The sequence below is a fragment of the Cetorhinus maximus genome, chromosome 5 (genome assembly GCF_964194155.1).
Source record: "Cetorhinus maximus chromosome 5, sCetMax3.hap1.1, whole genome shotgun sequence".
Classification (NCBI taxonomy): domain Eukaryota; kingdom Metazoa; phylum Chordata; class Chondrichthyes; order Lamniformes; family Cetorhinidae; genus Cetorhinus; species Cetorhinus maximus.
This window is the reverse complement of record NC_135883.1, coordinates 72,597,504-72,616,298: the sequence shown is the minus strand read 5'-3', so window position 1 is coordinate 72,616,298 and position 18,795 is coordinate 72,597,504. Positions and strand designations below refer to the sequence as shown.

The window sequence follows — 18,795 nt, the reverse complement described above, 5'->3', positions numbered from 1 at the left end:
CAGTTATGGTTCTTAATGTTTGCACCTAATCCATTAAATCAAACGTTGCTCTGTGCTTGAACCTTCGCTCAAAGCCTCGAATGAGTGCTTGACAGTTGCCAGCTTATGTTTTACAATATATCACAAACCCTACATCTAACTGCACTGATTTAGTGTTCATTCATTTCAAAGGTTTCACTTAAAACATGTAATCACCTTAGAGCACATGCCTCTTTGGCTTATGGTTTGCATGATTTTGGTATTGAAGACTATTTTATAGCTTTGATGAATAGTAATTTTTTTAACCTATTAAAGCCTAAAAGCTAGCATTTATTCGCTACTTATGCTCTATAGACAACCAGAGTGTTGAACTGGAGTCACAAGCAGGCCAGGCCAAGTAGGACCAGCAGACTTCCCTAAAGGACAATCGTGAACCAGTTAGGATTCTACTTTAGTCAGCTTTAATTGTCATTTTTATAGCCTACAATTTCTAGCTTTATTTAATTCCATTTCATATTTTATTGGAGACATAAAAGCCTTTGCTTACCATTTTCCTCCTTCTGTTACACATTGATGTCAATCATATTGACATGTATGCCCTTAATAGAAACTATTATGCTTTTTAGGAAGCATCATTTTGTGAGAAACAGAACTTTTCTGCTGTCAACTTCCTCTCCTGTCCATTGATAAGAATGAGTGGTGCAGATCCTAGGACTTCATGCAATTTGGCAGTGTTACAACCCCGTGGATGCGAGTAACTTAAAAAATATTTGGATTTTCAGTGGCTGAGTGGAAGGATCACATGATAAGATTTCAATTTAAGGCTTTTACTGCAATAAACAAACTGAATTCAACATTGTCTAAACACTATTCAGTAGGCAACTTATAGTCTAAACTACAGGAAAGATCCCCTATTTAACATTTGAAATGATCAAAAATCCCCCTTCATGGGTATGCTTTTCTCTGTCCCTTAAATGAGCGCTTCATTCTCCAAGGAATCAGTGTAAAGCTATTCTTGGCTCCCCTGATGGCTTGCTTCCTTTCCAGCCAAGTAGTTTCTAATCCCCCAACTGACTTGCTGTTCGTGAGGATTACCTTTGAGTTAAAGCTAGGTGAATCTTCCAGCCTCATTTAAATCCTCACAAACCTGGTCCCTTCAATCTGAGCAGGAACTTTCAAGAGAACAATAGAGACTGGTTGCCTCTATCTCTCTGCTCTCTCAGATTCTTGCAGACTGACCGAGGTTCAAGGATATCTTAAAAAACCTTTAAGCTGATACTACAATGGCTTGCTATGGACTCGTCCCCTCTCAAAGCCCATCTCCATGGCAACATGAATCACATGGGCCTTGCATGCAGGTAGAAATGCTAATTAGGTATCCTCTAGAACCCCCAACTCCATTCTATCTTGGAATTAAATAGACAGTTTAAAGTATAACAGTTTATAAAGCCTAGCATTCCTAACACCTCCCTGAGAGACTAAAAATATATCCACCCTCAGCACAGTTGCTCTGGTCATTGTGTGAATATCTCTCACTTTCTTCCCAGTAAAAAAACCTGTCCCCCACCACCTTTAACCAAGCCAGTCAAGCTTGTTAATGGCAGGATTCAGAGCAGCTCATATGACCCCCTTCATTCCTCCATCCTACCCTAAATTAAAGGCACAGTCCCAAAACATAACAATCTTATAAGCTTTGTATTTGTAACAGCAGATCATCATGTGCAGTGTTTCCTATCTACATGATCACAAGGCTGATGGTATGCACTTGCTCAGCATGTCGTTTTTCAGATCTAAAAAACTAATTTATATCCCGGTGGTATATGGAGGCTGCAGAAAACGTTCGTAATTTTTTTTCGGCCAGCATAGACACAATGGGACAAATAGCCTCCTCCTGCGCTATAGATTTTCTATATTTTTATGAAATAGTTCAAGTTCAGACTATATCAAATTTCTTCCACTAACTCTAGCCAATGGGAATACCCTTACCCGCTGACAATCATTTGCAACTAAATCTTCAGCTGCCAAGTTCTAATCTGTAGAATTCCCTCCCTTGACTCATCTCTTGAACTCCCTCTGATTCTTTAAGATCCTCCTGATCTCTGAACAAATTTTTGTTCACTTCTCCTAATCTCTTCTTTGGACCAATTTTCCTCCTGCCTCTGTGAAATGTCTTTTTATGTTCATGATGCTATAAAACACAAAGTAGAAATAGAAAAGTAGACCAAAAATAATACAATATTTTCATAATTTTATTTGTCTGGCTGGACATGAAACTGTAACTGTTCACAATCATTAATCATGTAAATGCAAGTGAATTCTGAAAAGGTGTCAATATTAGGCATTTAGCTTAAATTTAAATATTTAAGCACCAACATGCCATTTACACAAGAGCTGTTATATCATCTTCATAAAAGCTTGCAGTCTGTGATCATAGTTTACACTAGTAAATGAACTGAGATACAAATAGTTACAATATATTGATAATCTACAAACTTTCCCAGAAAGTACAGAAGACAAATGTATTTCAAATTATTTTTGATTGACATCACAGAAAACAAGTTTCATAACATATCTGTGAAATAAAAAGTATTTGATGACATTCACAATCACATTGATTGCTGCCTCTTGACTAAATTTCTCTCAATGTCAGCAAGCACCTGTATAGCTGCAACTGGAATTCTGGTACCTGGGCCAAAGATGTTGCAAACGCCTGACTTGTACAAGATGTCATAATCCTAGAAAAGTTAAAAACATCAAATATTAGTACCGTCTTCCACTGTTTCAGACATATATCAGTCTTACAATCCTGAATTTGAGCATTTTCTTATAGGAAGCTTTTTCCTTTGTGTGTTTACAGCACTGCTGTACTTTCACCAATATATGGAACATTCCACATTAGAATGCATTACAACTGAGAATATTAATGGAAAAAAGTGGAATTTTCAGTTTTAAAAAACAACTTCATGATCGCAAGGTGCACTCTCAAAGTTTTACTGAACTTCTAGTTTTAAGTATTCAATACAATTCAGAAAAGAAGCTGTTGCTCTTTTTCTTTCGTGGGGGAAGTTGATCAGAGTTGTTTCTTCAAATTGGTTAGACTTGCTAAGTTTGTAGCCCAGCAGTTTTCAAATTTTAGTGTGCGCCCTGCAAAGGAGGGATCATTGGAAAGACTTTTTGAAGTTTCTCACCCATCTTTCCCCTACCGTCACCACATTCATCTTGTGCATCTTTCCGTGATCCCACGTCACTTAATTCCTGACAACTTAACTTATCTTCCTGATCCCAACTCCTACCCCGCCACATGCTTGCTACCATCATCAATGGTTCCCTTTCCTCAGACATCATTCCTGTCCTTCAAAACCTTAGTCATGACCCCTATTTAAAAATATCCATCGGTCCACTCTAACACCATCTCATCTCTAACCTTCGCTTTCATTCTAAAGTCCTCCATCAGATTTACATCTCCCATCTCTCAGGAACTGGTCAAATACCTCCAGTTCAAGCTTTGTGCTTCTCAGTACTGAAACAGGAATCACAAATGAAGTCCTTTGAGACGATTACCATGGCGCATTACTTGTTCTCGAGCTTTCAATACAATCTACCATGCCATTATCCTCCAATGCCTCTTTATCATCCAGGTCCATGGGATCGCTTGTGCATTGTTCTACTCTCAACTATCTGAACTCAACTAGTGCTTCTTCAATCTTGGCTTCTTCTCCCTTCCCTGTACAGGCAATGATTGAGTTAATTGTAGACTACCTTCTCTTATTTATTCACATGCTGCCCTCTTGATGAAATCATCTAGAGGCTGAGGTTGGCTTTCATGTACAGGTACGACATCTCCACCATTCTTCATGGGCTCTCAGCTGCCTCTGTGCTGTTAGACTTTTTGTCTGATAGTAATGCCAGATGAGTCACAATTTCTTCTAGCTCTATAATGAAAGACCAAAGCCATTGTCTTTAGGTACCTTCACAGACTCTACTCCCTTACCACTTATTCCATACCTCTTCCAGGGACACATTGCACCAGACAGTTAGGAATATTGATATCTTTTTGTGCATTGAGTATTAAGCTCCATTTCTAATCCATTACAATGCTGCTTAATTCAGCGTCTAGGAACACTGTCTTCCCCTACGTCAGCTGAAAAACTTGGACACGTCTCCATCAATCCAGATTTGACTACTCTAACACTCTCCTGTTGATTTCACTTCCTCCATAAACCTTAAATTGTCCAAAGCTCTACTGCACATATCCTGTCCTGGTCACTTATTTTCCCATGTTTGTTTACCTACATTGGTTCCCTACTCCCCAACATTATAAATTGAAAATCCTTATCCTTGCTTAGAAATATATCCATGGCTTGGCTCCAACTTACCTCTAATCTCTTCGAAGCCTATATTCCAAGTGTGCAAATTGGCTGCTGTATTTCCTACATTACATCAGCGACTACCCTTCAAAAGTAATTCATTGGCTGAGAGGCATTTTGAGACGTCTGGTGGTCACGAAAAGCACTATATAAATGCAAATCTTTCTTTGTATTCCTTCCTATATGTTCAATTCCTCTTATTGTACTTCCCCATCATCCTTTTTCCCCACCATTGGTGGCACAACTTTCAGCTGATTTTGTCAATGGAACTCTCACTGGGAAAGTTGCTGCAAGTTTCCTTAATTGGCCACTGTACCTTTGACGGTATTCACAGTAACAAGGTTCTCACTAATAGATCTGCTGAATCTCCAAGGTAATATCACTGCCTCTCCACTTCAAGATCTACCTCTTTGACAAAGCATTCAATCACCCTTCCTAACTTTTGCTTCCTGACTCATTGGTTTGATATTATCTTCACAGACAGGTTGGTCAAAAGCTTAAGATGACAAAACATATCCCAAGCCAGTCATCTTCACATCAGTGGGTAGCATGCCGTGCAAAGGTTCCATCTTTGCACGCCAGAACATTTCACTCAATTTAAATCAGGCTCCCATAGCACACAATGAAGGGGGGGAAAAGGAAATTGAGTAACACTCTGCTGCTAATACAGACGCCAACTTTATATCTCCAATTAAATAACTTACAGAATCAGGATTGCTAGAATATCGTGATTTCTGGCTGTAAGGCAAATCTTTCTTCACAATAGCCTTAATTTATTTGAATTCAAGCAGGAATTACCATCACATTTTCCATGGCTTATTCTTCCTATAATAGAATGCCCAGAACTGTACACAATAATTCAATTGTAGCCTAAACATTGTCCTGTACAAAGTTATCAATTACTGGCTTTTATTTCCAATGTCTCTATGTTTAAAACTCAAACATATTTACATTTTATGACTCTTTCTTTCCACATCCCCACCTTTAAAGATCAACTTATCTGCATTCCTGCATTCATAGATCCCTTCTTCCATTCACTTTATAGTCTTACCATTTATTCAGATTTCGTGCATTGAATTGCACCTGCCACTTGTTTGCTTTCTCCACGAACTTGTTCATGTCCTCCACCATTCATCCTCAGTTTCTCCAACTCCCTAATTTGGTTTCACCAAACTACACTGTCATTTATCTTGTGCAATTGGAAATGAAAAACAAGAGGTTCCATCTCATGTGGCTGGAGCATACACTTATCCACATCCTGCCTAACTAAAATACATCCCATAACACTTGCTGAGAAAATCTTATGTAGGGCTTCTTTTGCACCTCAACTTCTGGAAGTTGATGCACATTTACTCTCCTTTCCCCTACCCGCTAGTCAGAATATCTTAAAAACTTTATCAAAATTAGCCAAATCCAACAGCTCTGCGCATGTTAGCGAAAGCAACCTGAATCAGAAAAATCAGGCCTTTTATGCTGTGAAGACATTAAAAAGGAAAACCAAACGAGAACCAACAAGACTTCTTCCTATTACAGAATACAGTAATTCAAATGATCATTATTCCAATTTTATGGCAGGTGTATAGTAGTATATTACTATGTTTTACTTTGCAGGCTGTTTTTACAGCCATTTTCCCCCATTCCTTATGTCTGAATGATTAATATTATAATTGCAAGCAAAAGAATAGCATAATCATAAAGTTTTCTCCAATTGCCATTATCTAACACAATCTTGACAAAAGAAGTGTGATTAAAGAAGCACCTACTCAATATCAGCATATGTATCATTATTCCCAGTACAAGAAATGATCGTGAAGTTACATCTTAAATGTAGTACCTGAGGAGGAATCACACCACCACAGATGACCAAAATATCAGGGCGCCGAAGATCACGTAGCTCTTTTATCAGTTCTGGCACAAGAGTTTTGTGCCCAGCAGCCAGCGAACTGACACCCACACAGTGAACATCTGCATCTACTGCTTGCTGAGCCACCTCTCGAGGAGTCTAGAAGTGAAATAGTGTTGGTTTGGTAGAGGTCTAATTACATTATAATAATATTTTAATTAACATTTGAAATGACCATACTTCACCATGATAACATTTCCATTATCTATTTTAAAACAGAAGCAGGTTCTTAGACAACTGTATCAATTAATAGCACTCTGGCTAATTTCTGATCTGTAACATCATAATACTTGTGGCAGGATCTAAGATAGTTTGGTCACATGGCATTTGATCTCACTGAACCCCTTTTAACTTGCCTATTGAATGCTTAAAATGAACATGTGGCATGTACATGAGACAACTGGGGGGTGGGGCGGGGGGGGGAGAGAGAGAAAGAGTAGTCTTTATAAATGGATAATTTGTTTTAATACATCACTTAGGCAGAGGCCCTTAGGGAATCATGCTTGGTCCCATTTAGTTCCCTGCCCTTATCAACAACCCTGTAGTCTTCTCCTTGGTTGATACTCAATGGTAAGGGAGTAGAGTCTGTGAATAAAAAATCTACAGAAATACTTTAGTACAAAGACTAGTACTATCTGCATAATTTTTGAAAATGCCAATTGCTGACAATTTTTAGTTGATTGTGCTCTCAGGGAAGGCTCCCATTTTAAACTCAGTCAATACTCAGTTTTGCTGTAATAAAATAGTTTCTTATCCTAGTCAGCTCTTGGAAAAATGAAATAAAGTGCTAGTCTATCCTGTTTTGATTCAGAAGCCTCTTTCCCATTCATTGCCCATCAGACAGTTGTGATGAAACAAGCTATAGTCAAGGATTGTGATATCCTCATCAGCAAATAGAGGAAATGGAATTAGAAACTAGTCAAATGCAAAGCTTTGTGCTTGGGTTATCTTTAAATTGATGGGACTGTACTCTGGTTTATTTTCCCAAATTTACCCCACTAGCTCCCCATACTACTGTCTCAAGCCAAATTGTGGCTTTGAGTATATATTTTATGTAAAAAAAAAAGTTTTAAGGAATCCTGACTGTTGTTAAGATGTCTCAAAACTTCTTTTGTTATAAGGAATATTTATTATGTGAAGCTCTATTATTTTTGGTAATTCATTTCATTAGACAATCATGTGAGATTGTAGCCTCAACTTTTATCGACACCTGGCAGTAATAAGCATTGGATAATAAAGAATTAATAGTGAGATTGCAACTTTCATAGAGGGATGCAATTTAAAACCATTTTTTCGCTTATATTCATTAGGTAGGCAGTCAATGTGCACAGGAAAGGGAGGAGACAGCTTGGGAAAATTACTACAGAACTAAACTCAAGCTTAGGCTTTTAAGAAAAACAAACTGAAATAGCATAGTAGATATCTACCATTTAGTACAAAGAAGGGAATATCACAGCTTCAGCCAAGTGGAACCATGAGTCTTTTTCTGCATCATCTAAGGAGACTTTTTTTAAATGTGATGCATTTTACTAGCTTATCTGATCCAAAACAGTTTATACCCTTCTCTAATGAATGATGCACATGATGTACATCTGCTTGGCAATATGTAATGGTCAAATCAAGGAAACTACTTGACAATTATTTTCTTCATAATCATCAAACTGGAATTTAAACGAGTTTCTGCCTCAGATTAGAATAGTATCCGTTAAGCTACCTGAAAAAGTGGACCTATATCCACATCAAAGCCAAGATCAGCAAATCCTGTTGCAATAACTTTTGCTCCTCTGTCATGCCCATCTTGACCCATTTTAGCAACAAGCAGACGAGGTCGACGGCCTTCATTTTTAGCAAATTTCTCAATCCTAAACGTAAAAGAATCAAAGCCAGCCTTGTTTATCGGCAAACAATGCACAAATTTCAGTTGACAATTCAAACCTCTGCTGAATATCTTTAAGACACTTTAAGAATATATTTAACTTTGTACTTTTCTCTTAACTGAATATACTTGGAAAGAGCGCAGTCCAGATTCACCAGAATGTTAGGGCTCCAAGGGTTATATTATGAGCCTTGTACTCTTGTACATATAGGTTAGGGCTGATTTTTAAAAAAAATTTGTTCATGGGATGCAGGCGTCGTTGGCTAGGCCAGCATTTATTGCCCATTCCTAATTGCCCTTGTTCAGAGGGAATTTAAAAGTCAACCACATTATTGTGGATCTGGAGTCGCATGTAGGCCAAGCCAGGCAAGGACAGCAGATTCCCTTCCCCAAAGGACATTAACGAACCACGTGGGATTTTACAGCGACAATACCACTACGCCACCACCTCCCGCAGGTTTGAGGTTTTTAGGATTTTTGAAGTAATTGACAGGGTAGATAAAAAAATTTTCCACTAGTGGGGAAGTCTAAGACAAGGCCTTTTATGCTTGTGTAATCCTAACTCGAATCCCCTTCCCCACACTTCCAAACTCATTGGCAGTTGGACAAATTAATTCAAAATAGTTGAAGTACATCTTAATTATACATTTGCTGAGGAATAACTGTCTATTAAAATATTGATGTTTTAGGGATTTTATCATATATAATCATTCCTATATCAGCAAACCCTCAAATTATAAATATTATCATTAACTTAATTTTTAGCTCACCGGTTTACTGCCATAGACATTTCTTCACTGTCACCAAATTCTTGTCGATATGCACCACTCACCATGCGATTACTAGGTTGATGTTCACCAAACACTTTTTTCATTGCATCTGTAATTTCTCCAACTGTACATCTAAATAAATAAGTTAATATATTTAGAACATAGTATGGCTCAAATATTTAGTCACTTTACCAATGATTTCTGTTAAATTAGATAGACAAGGAAAGGTTGTGATTGGGTAAAAAGATATATGTGTCAATCCTTTCCTCTATTGAAGTGCTCTTTTGATACAATATCATTCCAATAGTGCTTTAGTGGGTTAAGCCAATTTTCACAAAAGAGAAGACAGTGATTTGAATTTTTTTTATTCTTTCATGGGATGTGAACGTTGCTGGCAAGGTCAGCATTTCTTGCTGATGCCTAATTGCCTTCAAGACGGTGGTGGTGAGCTGCTTTCTTGAACTACTGCAGTTCACATATGCTTGCAATAACAAATTCTAGTAACATCTCTAACATCCTCCTTAGGTGGCTCAGGCATGCAATTTTCTCTCTTTGCAACCAAATTCAGAATCCCAATATCTAGTTCTGAAGAAGAGCCACATTGGACTTAACTGTTTCTCTCACTACAGATGCTGCCAGACCTGCTGAGTTTTTCCAGCACTTTCTGTTTTTATCCCAATATCTAGATCACCGTTAAACTTAATGAGCCTGCTCCAAACTGTTGATTTTATCTTCTAAAGAATTATTGGAAAGCTCTCGTTTCTCATTTTTTCTCAGTGGAAAAATCACTGATTTATCATTTTCCTAAAGAAGCATCAGCAAGCCATACAACTGTCCAGAAAACCCATGCTACAAAAGATGATTCTGTTAACCCCAGGATCACACCCTGGAACACCAAAGATTCAATCTCTATCACTCTGCCGACAGCTCTTGTTCTGTAAATAAAGGTAAACACAACGGATCCAGGAACATAAAATCATCCTTATGCTGCAAATGCAGACTACAGAAAACAGAGCAAATGGAGAAAAGAAAACCTCCTTAGAAAGAAGCTTCAAAGGTAATCATAAAAGATGAAATACAGTGTTGCTGCATTACACTTTCTTCAAACATTCAACATTTCAAAATCCTGACAAATATGGGGAAAGTCATCTTGATGGAGGGCAGCTCCTCATATACTGAAGATGATGGAACCTTCTGGGCAGAGGAAGTAAAACAAATATGAAGCATATTCATTGCGTCAGGGAGCTGGAATAATTCAGTCTATGTTAACCGACTTCTAAAAAGATGTTTTCGACTGTAATTATTTTACTAATTCCAAAATAGAGAGATAATAATATCAAGGTAGAAGGAACGCAGGGGGAGGATAGGGAACTACAAAAGAAGGTTGACTGTGGTCTGTTTTATAGTGGGAAAGAATGCGAACAAATTAAGAGAAAGTACATCAGCATTCTTCCGTAAGGATGAACAAAAAGTTTCATTACATAATACTTTTAATGTAGAAAAATTGTCCCAAGATATTTCAGAGACATTATGGAAAAAAAACCCCACAAGGTCATTTGAATTTCAATCTTATTTAAATGAATCAATGCAATTAAGGATATGCACCCAATCAAAATGAATTTAACACATAGGGTGCATTCACACTCTGCAACTTTTACATTTTTGCAAAGGTCAGTAATTCAAACATAAAAGCAAAATACTGCGGATGCTGGAAATCTGAAATAAAAACAGAAAATGCTGGAAAAACTCAGTAGGTCTGGCAGCATCTATGGAGAGAGAAATAGAGTAAACGTTTCGAGTCCGTATGACTCTTCTTTGCAGCTCAGCTTTGTTGAGGTTTTCTGAACATTTTCTGTTCAGAAATTCAAACATTAATTTCTTGGTTACTTCACCATTGTTTAATGACTTTTAGGATGATTTTCCAGTAAACTTTGTGTTATCCGACAGTCTACCAACTTGAATTCTCTACTAATCGGAATTTGTAATGTTTCCCTAATATCTCTTTACCAACTGGAAGCAATTACAAAGTTATCCAGAACCTGTATCTGTAACTATTGTTTTATACTTTATGTTTTAATGTACTGTTTAAGGTAAAAACAATACTGTTCTTTACTTCCTGTGTACGTGCATATTAGTTCAAGCAACAAGTATTGCTTTGTATTCCATAGGTAAATGGAACTTTCAGTAAACTGACATTTTTGACTAACAGGCACCACCCATTCCCTGCATATGCCAGATAATAAAGATTTTACTGTATTCCCTTCCCTCCATCAAAATAATCCTTTTTCTGTATGTTGCCGTTGAATTTCATCATGTGATCCATTTAGTTTTAGCAAGTCACTCTGTTCTAAAGATGATCACCTGTGATTCCATATGACCAAGCTGTGAGAGATTTTTTAAACTATGTTTCAGTCATGTTAGATTATTCCATTACAGTTAAACAAAGAGCTCAGTGGAAAGCCCAAAAAAACCAAAAAATGTAGTAATCTGTTTTCAGATCTTTTGTCTATTGTCGGTTTTCTGGGAATTGTCAGCCCGGCTCAGACGTAAGCACTGAGGTCAGATGGTTGTGGGTTCAAGGGTGTGTTTCAAGATTGTGGGGGATTTTCACTGGCCAGCTATCCTTGTTCTGTCTGAAAAACGGGTGGCTGGCAGTTAAAAAATCAGGAATGGGGAAGGGCGGGTGTTTCCTTGGTTACCTTATTAATCTTATTAACTTTATTAAGCTTATTAACCTTATTAATCCAACCCGAAGCAGTTTTCAGGTGAGCCTGTAAAGGAGGGAGGAGTATATTCCGTTTCTGGATGGGGATTGCTTAGCTATGCAAATCATGATCTTTTGCCAGTTATGGGTCTTAGTATGCAATTGTCCGGTATAAATAAGCGAAATGTGCACCATGCCCATTGTTACGAGATGTTGAGAATCTTAGGCCAGCAGTCCTTAAAGGGGCCATAGATCATTCAAAACATAGCATAAATAATTTTCTGGAAGAATTTCTATGGGTCCAGGAGCAGCAAGAGTACTCCTGCTAGCTCAACAAAAATATGAGGGCCACTGCAAGCTCTCAATGGCCACCCCACCTCTATCAGTCCAAGCTGCCAACCAGATCAATCCCACCCTCCCACAGCCGGCAAGCTGCAAAAGTGCTTTTTGTCTGGTGCTTGCAGCTTTCTGGCAGCACTAACATGAGGCTTGAAATAGTTCTGCCACCTTCCTGCCACTCCCATTCCAGTTTTAGGCAGGTAGTACAGCTGACATCGCATTCAATTTGGGTGAAAATTGAGGATTAGACATCATCTTGTGTATAATGTGGAAGGCCCCCAAATAAATGCAACTCCGTTGCTTTTTCCTGATGCCAGATCAATATTATTTATAAACTTATTAAATTATACCTCCAACACCTTATTTGCAAATCCACCAAGGCAAAAGCAAAGTCTAAATCACAAGGAGAGCAAAAAGAATCTCACTTGAACACTTTGCTAAAAGGATACTGAAGGAAATATAATTTTGCACAACAGAAAACTTATATACAAGTTTCAAGACAAGAATGCACTTTAATTCCACAAATGAATTGACTTATCAAACTTGCAAGGTATGGTCAGCTCTGTGAAGTGACAACGCATCAAATCTCAGATATTCATTTTTGGCATTAGGGAGTCTTGCTTTACCTTGCACGAGCAGCTTCCACTGCAAGAGCCAGTAGGTTTTTCCCTCCTGAGCGTGAACATTCGGTGATGGCATCAAGACATTGTTCTACTGCTGCCTGATTTCTGGATGCTTTTAGCTGAGTTGAAGAAGAGTATTCTTTGAATTAAGCACAGTGCTTACTGAACCATAGTATTAATCCGATTAACAGGAATAAAAAAAAGGAAACATTCTTTACTTCTTTCCACCAGTTTTTTTTTTGCTTGGTCTAAGTATGCATTTTACACTAGAACTTTAGCACTGTTACATAGCCAACTGTGAAATAGAAGTAATATTTCCACAAGAGTTTCCCACCTCCACAGAAACCCCAGAAAAATGGTATAAACAGCCTTTAATGGTATTTTGCTGGGATTTCTGCGGATCTTCCGAACTCTTACTCATAATCTTAACTGAAGATCTCCACAGAAATTAAAGAAACTAGAACATTATAATGAGTGTCAGTACAATATTGGGGAGGATCTTCCAGTCAGCGAGCGGGGCTTGCTCGCCGACGCATAAAACGATGTGGGATGACGTCGGATGGAACTCCCGATGTCACCCTGCATCATTTCCATTTTCTGGTCGGCAGGGGTGCAGCCAAATCAGCTGCACGCCCACTGACTTGTCAATGGTCTATTGAGGCCATTTAAAAAGTAATTGACATCAATGGACCTGCCCAACCAACCTTAAGGTTGGTGGGCAGGCTGGGAGCCCTGGCGGGCTTAAGAAAAAGCATGAAACCTCATCCACGGGCGGGATGAGGTTTCATGAGTTTTAAAATATTTAATTAAGGTTTCAGTAAAAGAGATGGACATGTCCCAACTCATGTGACAATGTCACATGAGGGGATATGTCAGGGAAATTTTGCTATCGTTTCTTTAACATTTTTAAATTTGGAGCCAATCTCCCTGAGGCAGCACTTAGCCTCAGGGAGATCAGTGTGCTCTTTCGCGCGCATGCGTGAAAGAGCGCACTCCCGGCTGAGGGAACCCCCCCATCCCAAGCACAGGGAGCGCATAGCGCTTCCTGGCGGACGTCACACTGGGTGGGCCTTAATTGGCCTGGCCATGTAAAATGGCAGCAATCGGAGGCGCGCCTGCCCGCACCCGCACTTCCCCCCCACAGTGGTGGGGGGGAAATTTTTCCAATTATGTTGCAGCTCTACTAGATGTAACAACTGTGGAAACACCTTACCTTTTCCAGCTTTGTAATCTGTTGATTACGCACTGCAGTATTATCAATAACCAACACATCAACAGTTTCTTCTTTCTCCAGACGATACTTGTTTACTCCTACGATTACCGTAGCACCTAGTAAATGGGGGGAAAAACACTATTTAGTTACTGCTCAAAAGAACCATTGAATATTATATTGGGAAGATAATATCCCTCATATGATGTAAGTCTACAGTTTATAAGGGGTTCCTACTATAGATCTCAAAGCCTCAAATTTATCCTATCACAGCAGATGCTGAAGCTAAAATTTAGGATTCAAAATACCTTACAAGAAAATTTATTCTCAGAGGCCATCATTTTGGCTCTTAGCAGCTTTTAAACTAAAAAGGCACTCAAAGCTGAGATTTCAGACTCCAGATAGATGAAGTACCAACAAAAACCTTTAAATTCAAAGGAAAATGAACTAATATTTTCCAAATGGTAACAACCATTCCCCCCTCTATCCCCTATCTCTAGGCTTCCTTTGTATTAACTTTACAGACTGGTTAATACAATCAGTAGGAGTCAAGGTACACGTAAGGTACATGTTAAAAAAAAAACACGTGGAATAAAGTATTTTACGATTTATATTATATAGCACCTTAAACGTAATAAGAAGTTCAAAGGCTCTTCACAAAGGAGTTATCAAACAAAATTGGGCATTGGCCCACATAAGGAGATACTATGACAGGTGACCAAAAGTTTAGTCAAAGAGGTAGACTATAAGGAGCATCTTGAAGTAAGACAGAAGTAGGGAGCTGGGAAGGGAATTCCAGAGCTTAGGCCTAGGCAGCTGAAAGCATGGCTGTCAAGGATGGCGTGATTAAAATTGGGATTGTGTAAGAGGCCAAAATTGGAGAATCAGAGATCTCAAAGGCTTGTAATGAAGAAACGGTGATAAATGTATGCATTGGACTGGGTTCAGAGTATAGCACAAGACTGATTCCAACTGTAAACAGGATGAGATACAAGAAAGAAATGAGAAGTTCAAGATCTATTATCCGAAAGTAGGAACCTCACTGAGATACAATATATTTAGATATAGAAGATTTGAATTTATACTTTTTTATACTGTGAATTTAGAACAACATTTTTGGAAAAACATCTTTGCTTACGGGATGATAATGTTTGGTATACTCTGTCAGGCAGGTTATTAGAGACCTAAACATTTACGTTGCTGGAAATACAGCTGGATATTACAATGGGAGAGTAGTATATAACAGGGATGAGTTTTGACAAATATCCTTTTTGCATCCTTTTTTCTCTTAGAATCTCTGACACAAATACCCATTATGCCAGCTCTTGCCATTTGGTCCTATTGCCACAGCCACATTCTTTCTCTTTTAGTCTTATTCACTGACATGTGCACAGCCAGATTTTAAAATAAAAAAATTGAGGAAAGCAAATAAAACCACCACTGTCAACATATGTCATCTATGTTTTATGCCTTGGAGATATGAACAACAAAGACTATTGATAAGCTGATTGCATTTGAGATGTGGATATATAGGATATTCTGCATATCCTACATAGACAGAAAGACTAATGAGTGTTAGAAATGGCTGAAGAAAAGAAATTAGTGCATAACATCAAAGAAAGATACAATGCTTCAGTCACATCATTAGAGTAGATAGTAGACAGTGACAGTTATTGAAGAGGAAGATTGATGGAAAACATAGGAGAGGGATGCAGAGGAGGAAATGGATTACGGATATAATGGACTGGATGCAGTTGGCTTATGTGGAATGTGTAAGGGCAGCATAGCATAGACAGAGGTGGGGATCCATGGCAGTCAACCTTCTGGGAAGAAGACGACACCAACGAATGAATTCCCGTTACTGAGTGGAATCAAATGGTAAATCTTAAACATTAATTTAAGTTAAACCATGACTGTCACATTACACAAACTCTAAGATAAAAGCAAAATACTGCGGATGCTGGAAATCTAGAACAAAAACAAAAATACCTGGAAAAACTCAGCAGGTCTGACAGCATCTGCGGAGAGGGATACAGTTAACGCTTTGAGTCCGTATGACCCTTCATCAGAACTAAGACATATTGAAATGAGATAAAATATAAGCTGGTAGAAGGGGGTGGGACAGGAGAGCTCGATAAGGGGCCAGTGATAGGTTGAGGCCAAGAAGAGACTGCCAAAGATGTCATAAACAAAAGGACAAAGGGGTGTTGACGGTGGTGATATTATCTAAAAGATGTGCTAATGGGGACATTAAGGGAAGCAAGCTAGTGGCAGATGGCCCTAGTGCGGGTGGGGTGGGGGAAAGGGATCGAAATGGGCTAAAAGGTGGAGATGAAACAATAGATCGAAATTTAAAAATAGGAAGGAAAAGAAAAAAATATAGTTGTAAAAAACTGATAAATTATTGGAAAAAGGGGGATCGGAAAGGGGGTAGGGATGGAGGAGAGAGTTCATGATCTGAAATTGTTGAACTCAATATTAAGTCCGGAAGACTAAAATGCCTAGTCGGAAGATGAGGTGCTGTTCCTCCAGTTTGCGTTGAGATTCACTGGAACATTGCAGCAGGCCAAGGACAGACATGTGGGCATGAGAGCAGGGTGGTGTGTTGAAATGGCAAGCGACAGGGAGGTCTGGGTTATGCTTGCGGACAGACCGAAAGTGTTCCGCAAAGCGGTCACCCAGTCTGCTTTTGGTCTCTCCAATGTAGAGGAGACGGCATTGGGAGCAGCGAATGCAGTAGACTAAATTGAGGGAAGTGCAAGTGAAGCACTGCTTCACTTGAAAGGAGTGTTTGGGCCCTTGGACGGTGAGGAGGGGGGAAGTAAAGAGGCAGGTGTTGCACCTTCTGCGGTTGCATGGGAAGGTGCCGTGGGAGGGGGTTGAGGTGTAGGGGGTGATGGAGGAGTGGACCAGGGTGTCCCGGAGGGAACGATCCCTGCGGAGAGCCGCCAGGGGCGGGGGTGAAGGGAAGATATGTTTGGTAGTGTACACAAACTCTAACTTGTCCAAAACTCTGCATTCCTTATTCCGTCCTGCTTGCTCATCATCGCAACGCTCAATGACCTACACAAGATCCCTCAATTCCAACGTAGCAAAATTAAGGTCCCTGTCCTCATTTACAAATCCCTCCACAACCTTGATGACACTCTAACATCTGGAACTTTCTCCATCTATTACCCCCTTCCATGCGAACAGTAACTTTCTGTCCATTCCCACTCCCTTAACTCCATCCTTCCAAACCTATGACTTCCACCACCCAGAAGGACAAGGACAGCAGATGCATGGGAACACCACCATCTGCAAGTTCCCCTCCAAGCTACACACTATCCTGACTTGGAACTATATCATCATTTCTTCATTGTCGCTGGATCAAAATCCTGGAACACCTTCCCTAATAGCACCGTGGGACTACTTACATCACATGGACTGCAGCAGTTTCAGAAGACAGAAGACCTGCTCAAGGGCAATTAGGGATGGGCAATAAGTGCTGGCCTAGCCAGAGGTGTCCACATCACATGAAAGAAAAAAAAAATCAGTAGAAGAGCCTTCAGTTTTTTGACCCCTAAACCCCTCTGTGTCTTTCAAAACCTTCTGAGATCCTAGCTCTGGCCAAGATGAGTGAATGCACTCTTTTTATTTAAAAAAAGGAAGGCCTGAACATCCTCTGAAAAAAAGATCCACATGAACAAAAAACATATATACAATCAAAACTTTTGGAACACTATTATCATTAAGTAAGCCGCTGTTTTTATTCGAGAAAGCTGATACACCACCAACAGACCCAGCAGTTATGCTAATAATATTACTGCTAATTTTTTTAGTTCTAGATTTAACAGAGCTCATCTGTTTGGCATCAAGTCATGTGAAATATTTTGACAGATCAGACTGGTGACTTAGTTTATGGGGAGATTCTCATTTTAAATTGCTAAAATGATTTTAATTGATGTGCTTGGACTGGTCTTGGAGTATTGCTTCATGATATACAATACTGCCTTTCCCAAGTTGCTAAATGACAGAATAGTTTTTGTTGATAACTCGAAAGATATATTGTTTAGGTTATTCAGTACAGCTATATCACTGATCACAGACCTTAATTTTGCCAACAGTAATAGCATAGTTGCTATGAAATGGTTATCCAAGTGAGATAATCAGTCTTGGTGAGACACCTAACTTCTGACAAGTCTACGCAAATCACTAAATTAAAGTGCTTTCCAATATCTGTAAGTTTAGAACAGTAAGACTAGAATTTAATCCATTTGCTGAACCTACCATAGATTGCTGAACCTAGCATAGATTGCAATCCCTGCAACTGGCTGGAGTAACTTGACAGTGCATTGAGCTCATCAAGGATTCAGAACACTTATGTGTTACATGAAAGGTTGCAAATGGTGAGACTCACTTTCATATTCTGATTGGAAACCAAAAAATGTTTTCTGGTAAATAAAACTTTAATGGCAAAACAATTATTCCAAAAAATATTTAATTGCATTTACTATGGTAATTTATATCTACTTCATCCAAATGAAAAATATATAAGAAAATAGTTCTAGCTACAATCTGACTGCGTCATACACACTCCCAAGTCCTTTAGTTCAGAAACTATTTAGCCTGAAGAAAACCAGTGCGACAGATTTTTAAAATATAGTGCTCAGACAACAAAGAATGGTGATGTAGATATCACATGCATGAAAATGCCTGGAAAATATTCAGGTTGGGAACCCCAGAGAAGAAAACTTAAAGTAAGCCAAGTGCATCAAGTGAGTAGAGTTAATTAAGAAGTGTCTGTATCAAGGATGATAGTGGGGACACAAGAAAATCACAAATAAAACAGTGATAAAGTAATTTAAACTTTAGGTATCAGTTACAAGCACACGCTAATGCAGTACATTATTTATAGGTTTGAGAGATTGGAGTGTAGACAGTTGGCATACTGGCTATTCACATTCTAGGACCTGCAGTTTGAATCAGGATCAAACTGATGAATAGTCACCTTGGTTTGTTCTCTGTAAGGGTCCTATTTCCTC

The 18,795-nt window shown here is 38.8% G+C and overlaps 1 protein-coding gene across 1 annotated transcript in view; it reads right to left on the bottom strand.

The window, feature by feature from the left end:
* Positions 1-2,215: 2,215 nt before the first annotated feature.
* Positions 2,216-18,795, bottom strand: part of mmut (methylmalonyl CoA mutase) — a 35,782-nt gene continuing 19,202 nt past the window's right edge. Inside the window, exons 7-12 of the mRNA XM_078541991.1 lie at positions 13,775-13,890; positions 12,565-12,680; positions 8,896-9,027; positions 7,964-8,111; positions 6,181-6,348; positions 2,216-2,714 (exon numbers count right to left, since the gene is read on the bottom strand). Of these exons, the coding sequence (XP_078398117.1) occupies positions 2,586-2,714; positions 6,181-6,348; positions 7,964-8,111; positions 8,896-9,027; positions 12,565-12,680; positions 13,775-13,890 (809 nt within the window). The 3' untranslated portion in view covers positions 2,216-2,585. The remainder of the gene's footprint in view (positions 2,715-6,180; positions 6,349-7,963; positions 8,112-8,895; positions 9,028-12,564; positions 12,681-13,774; positions 13,891-18,795) is intronic.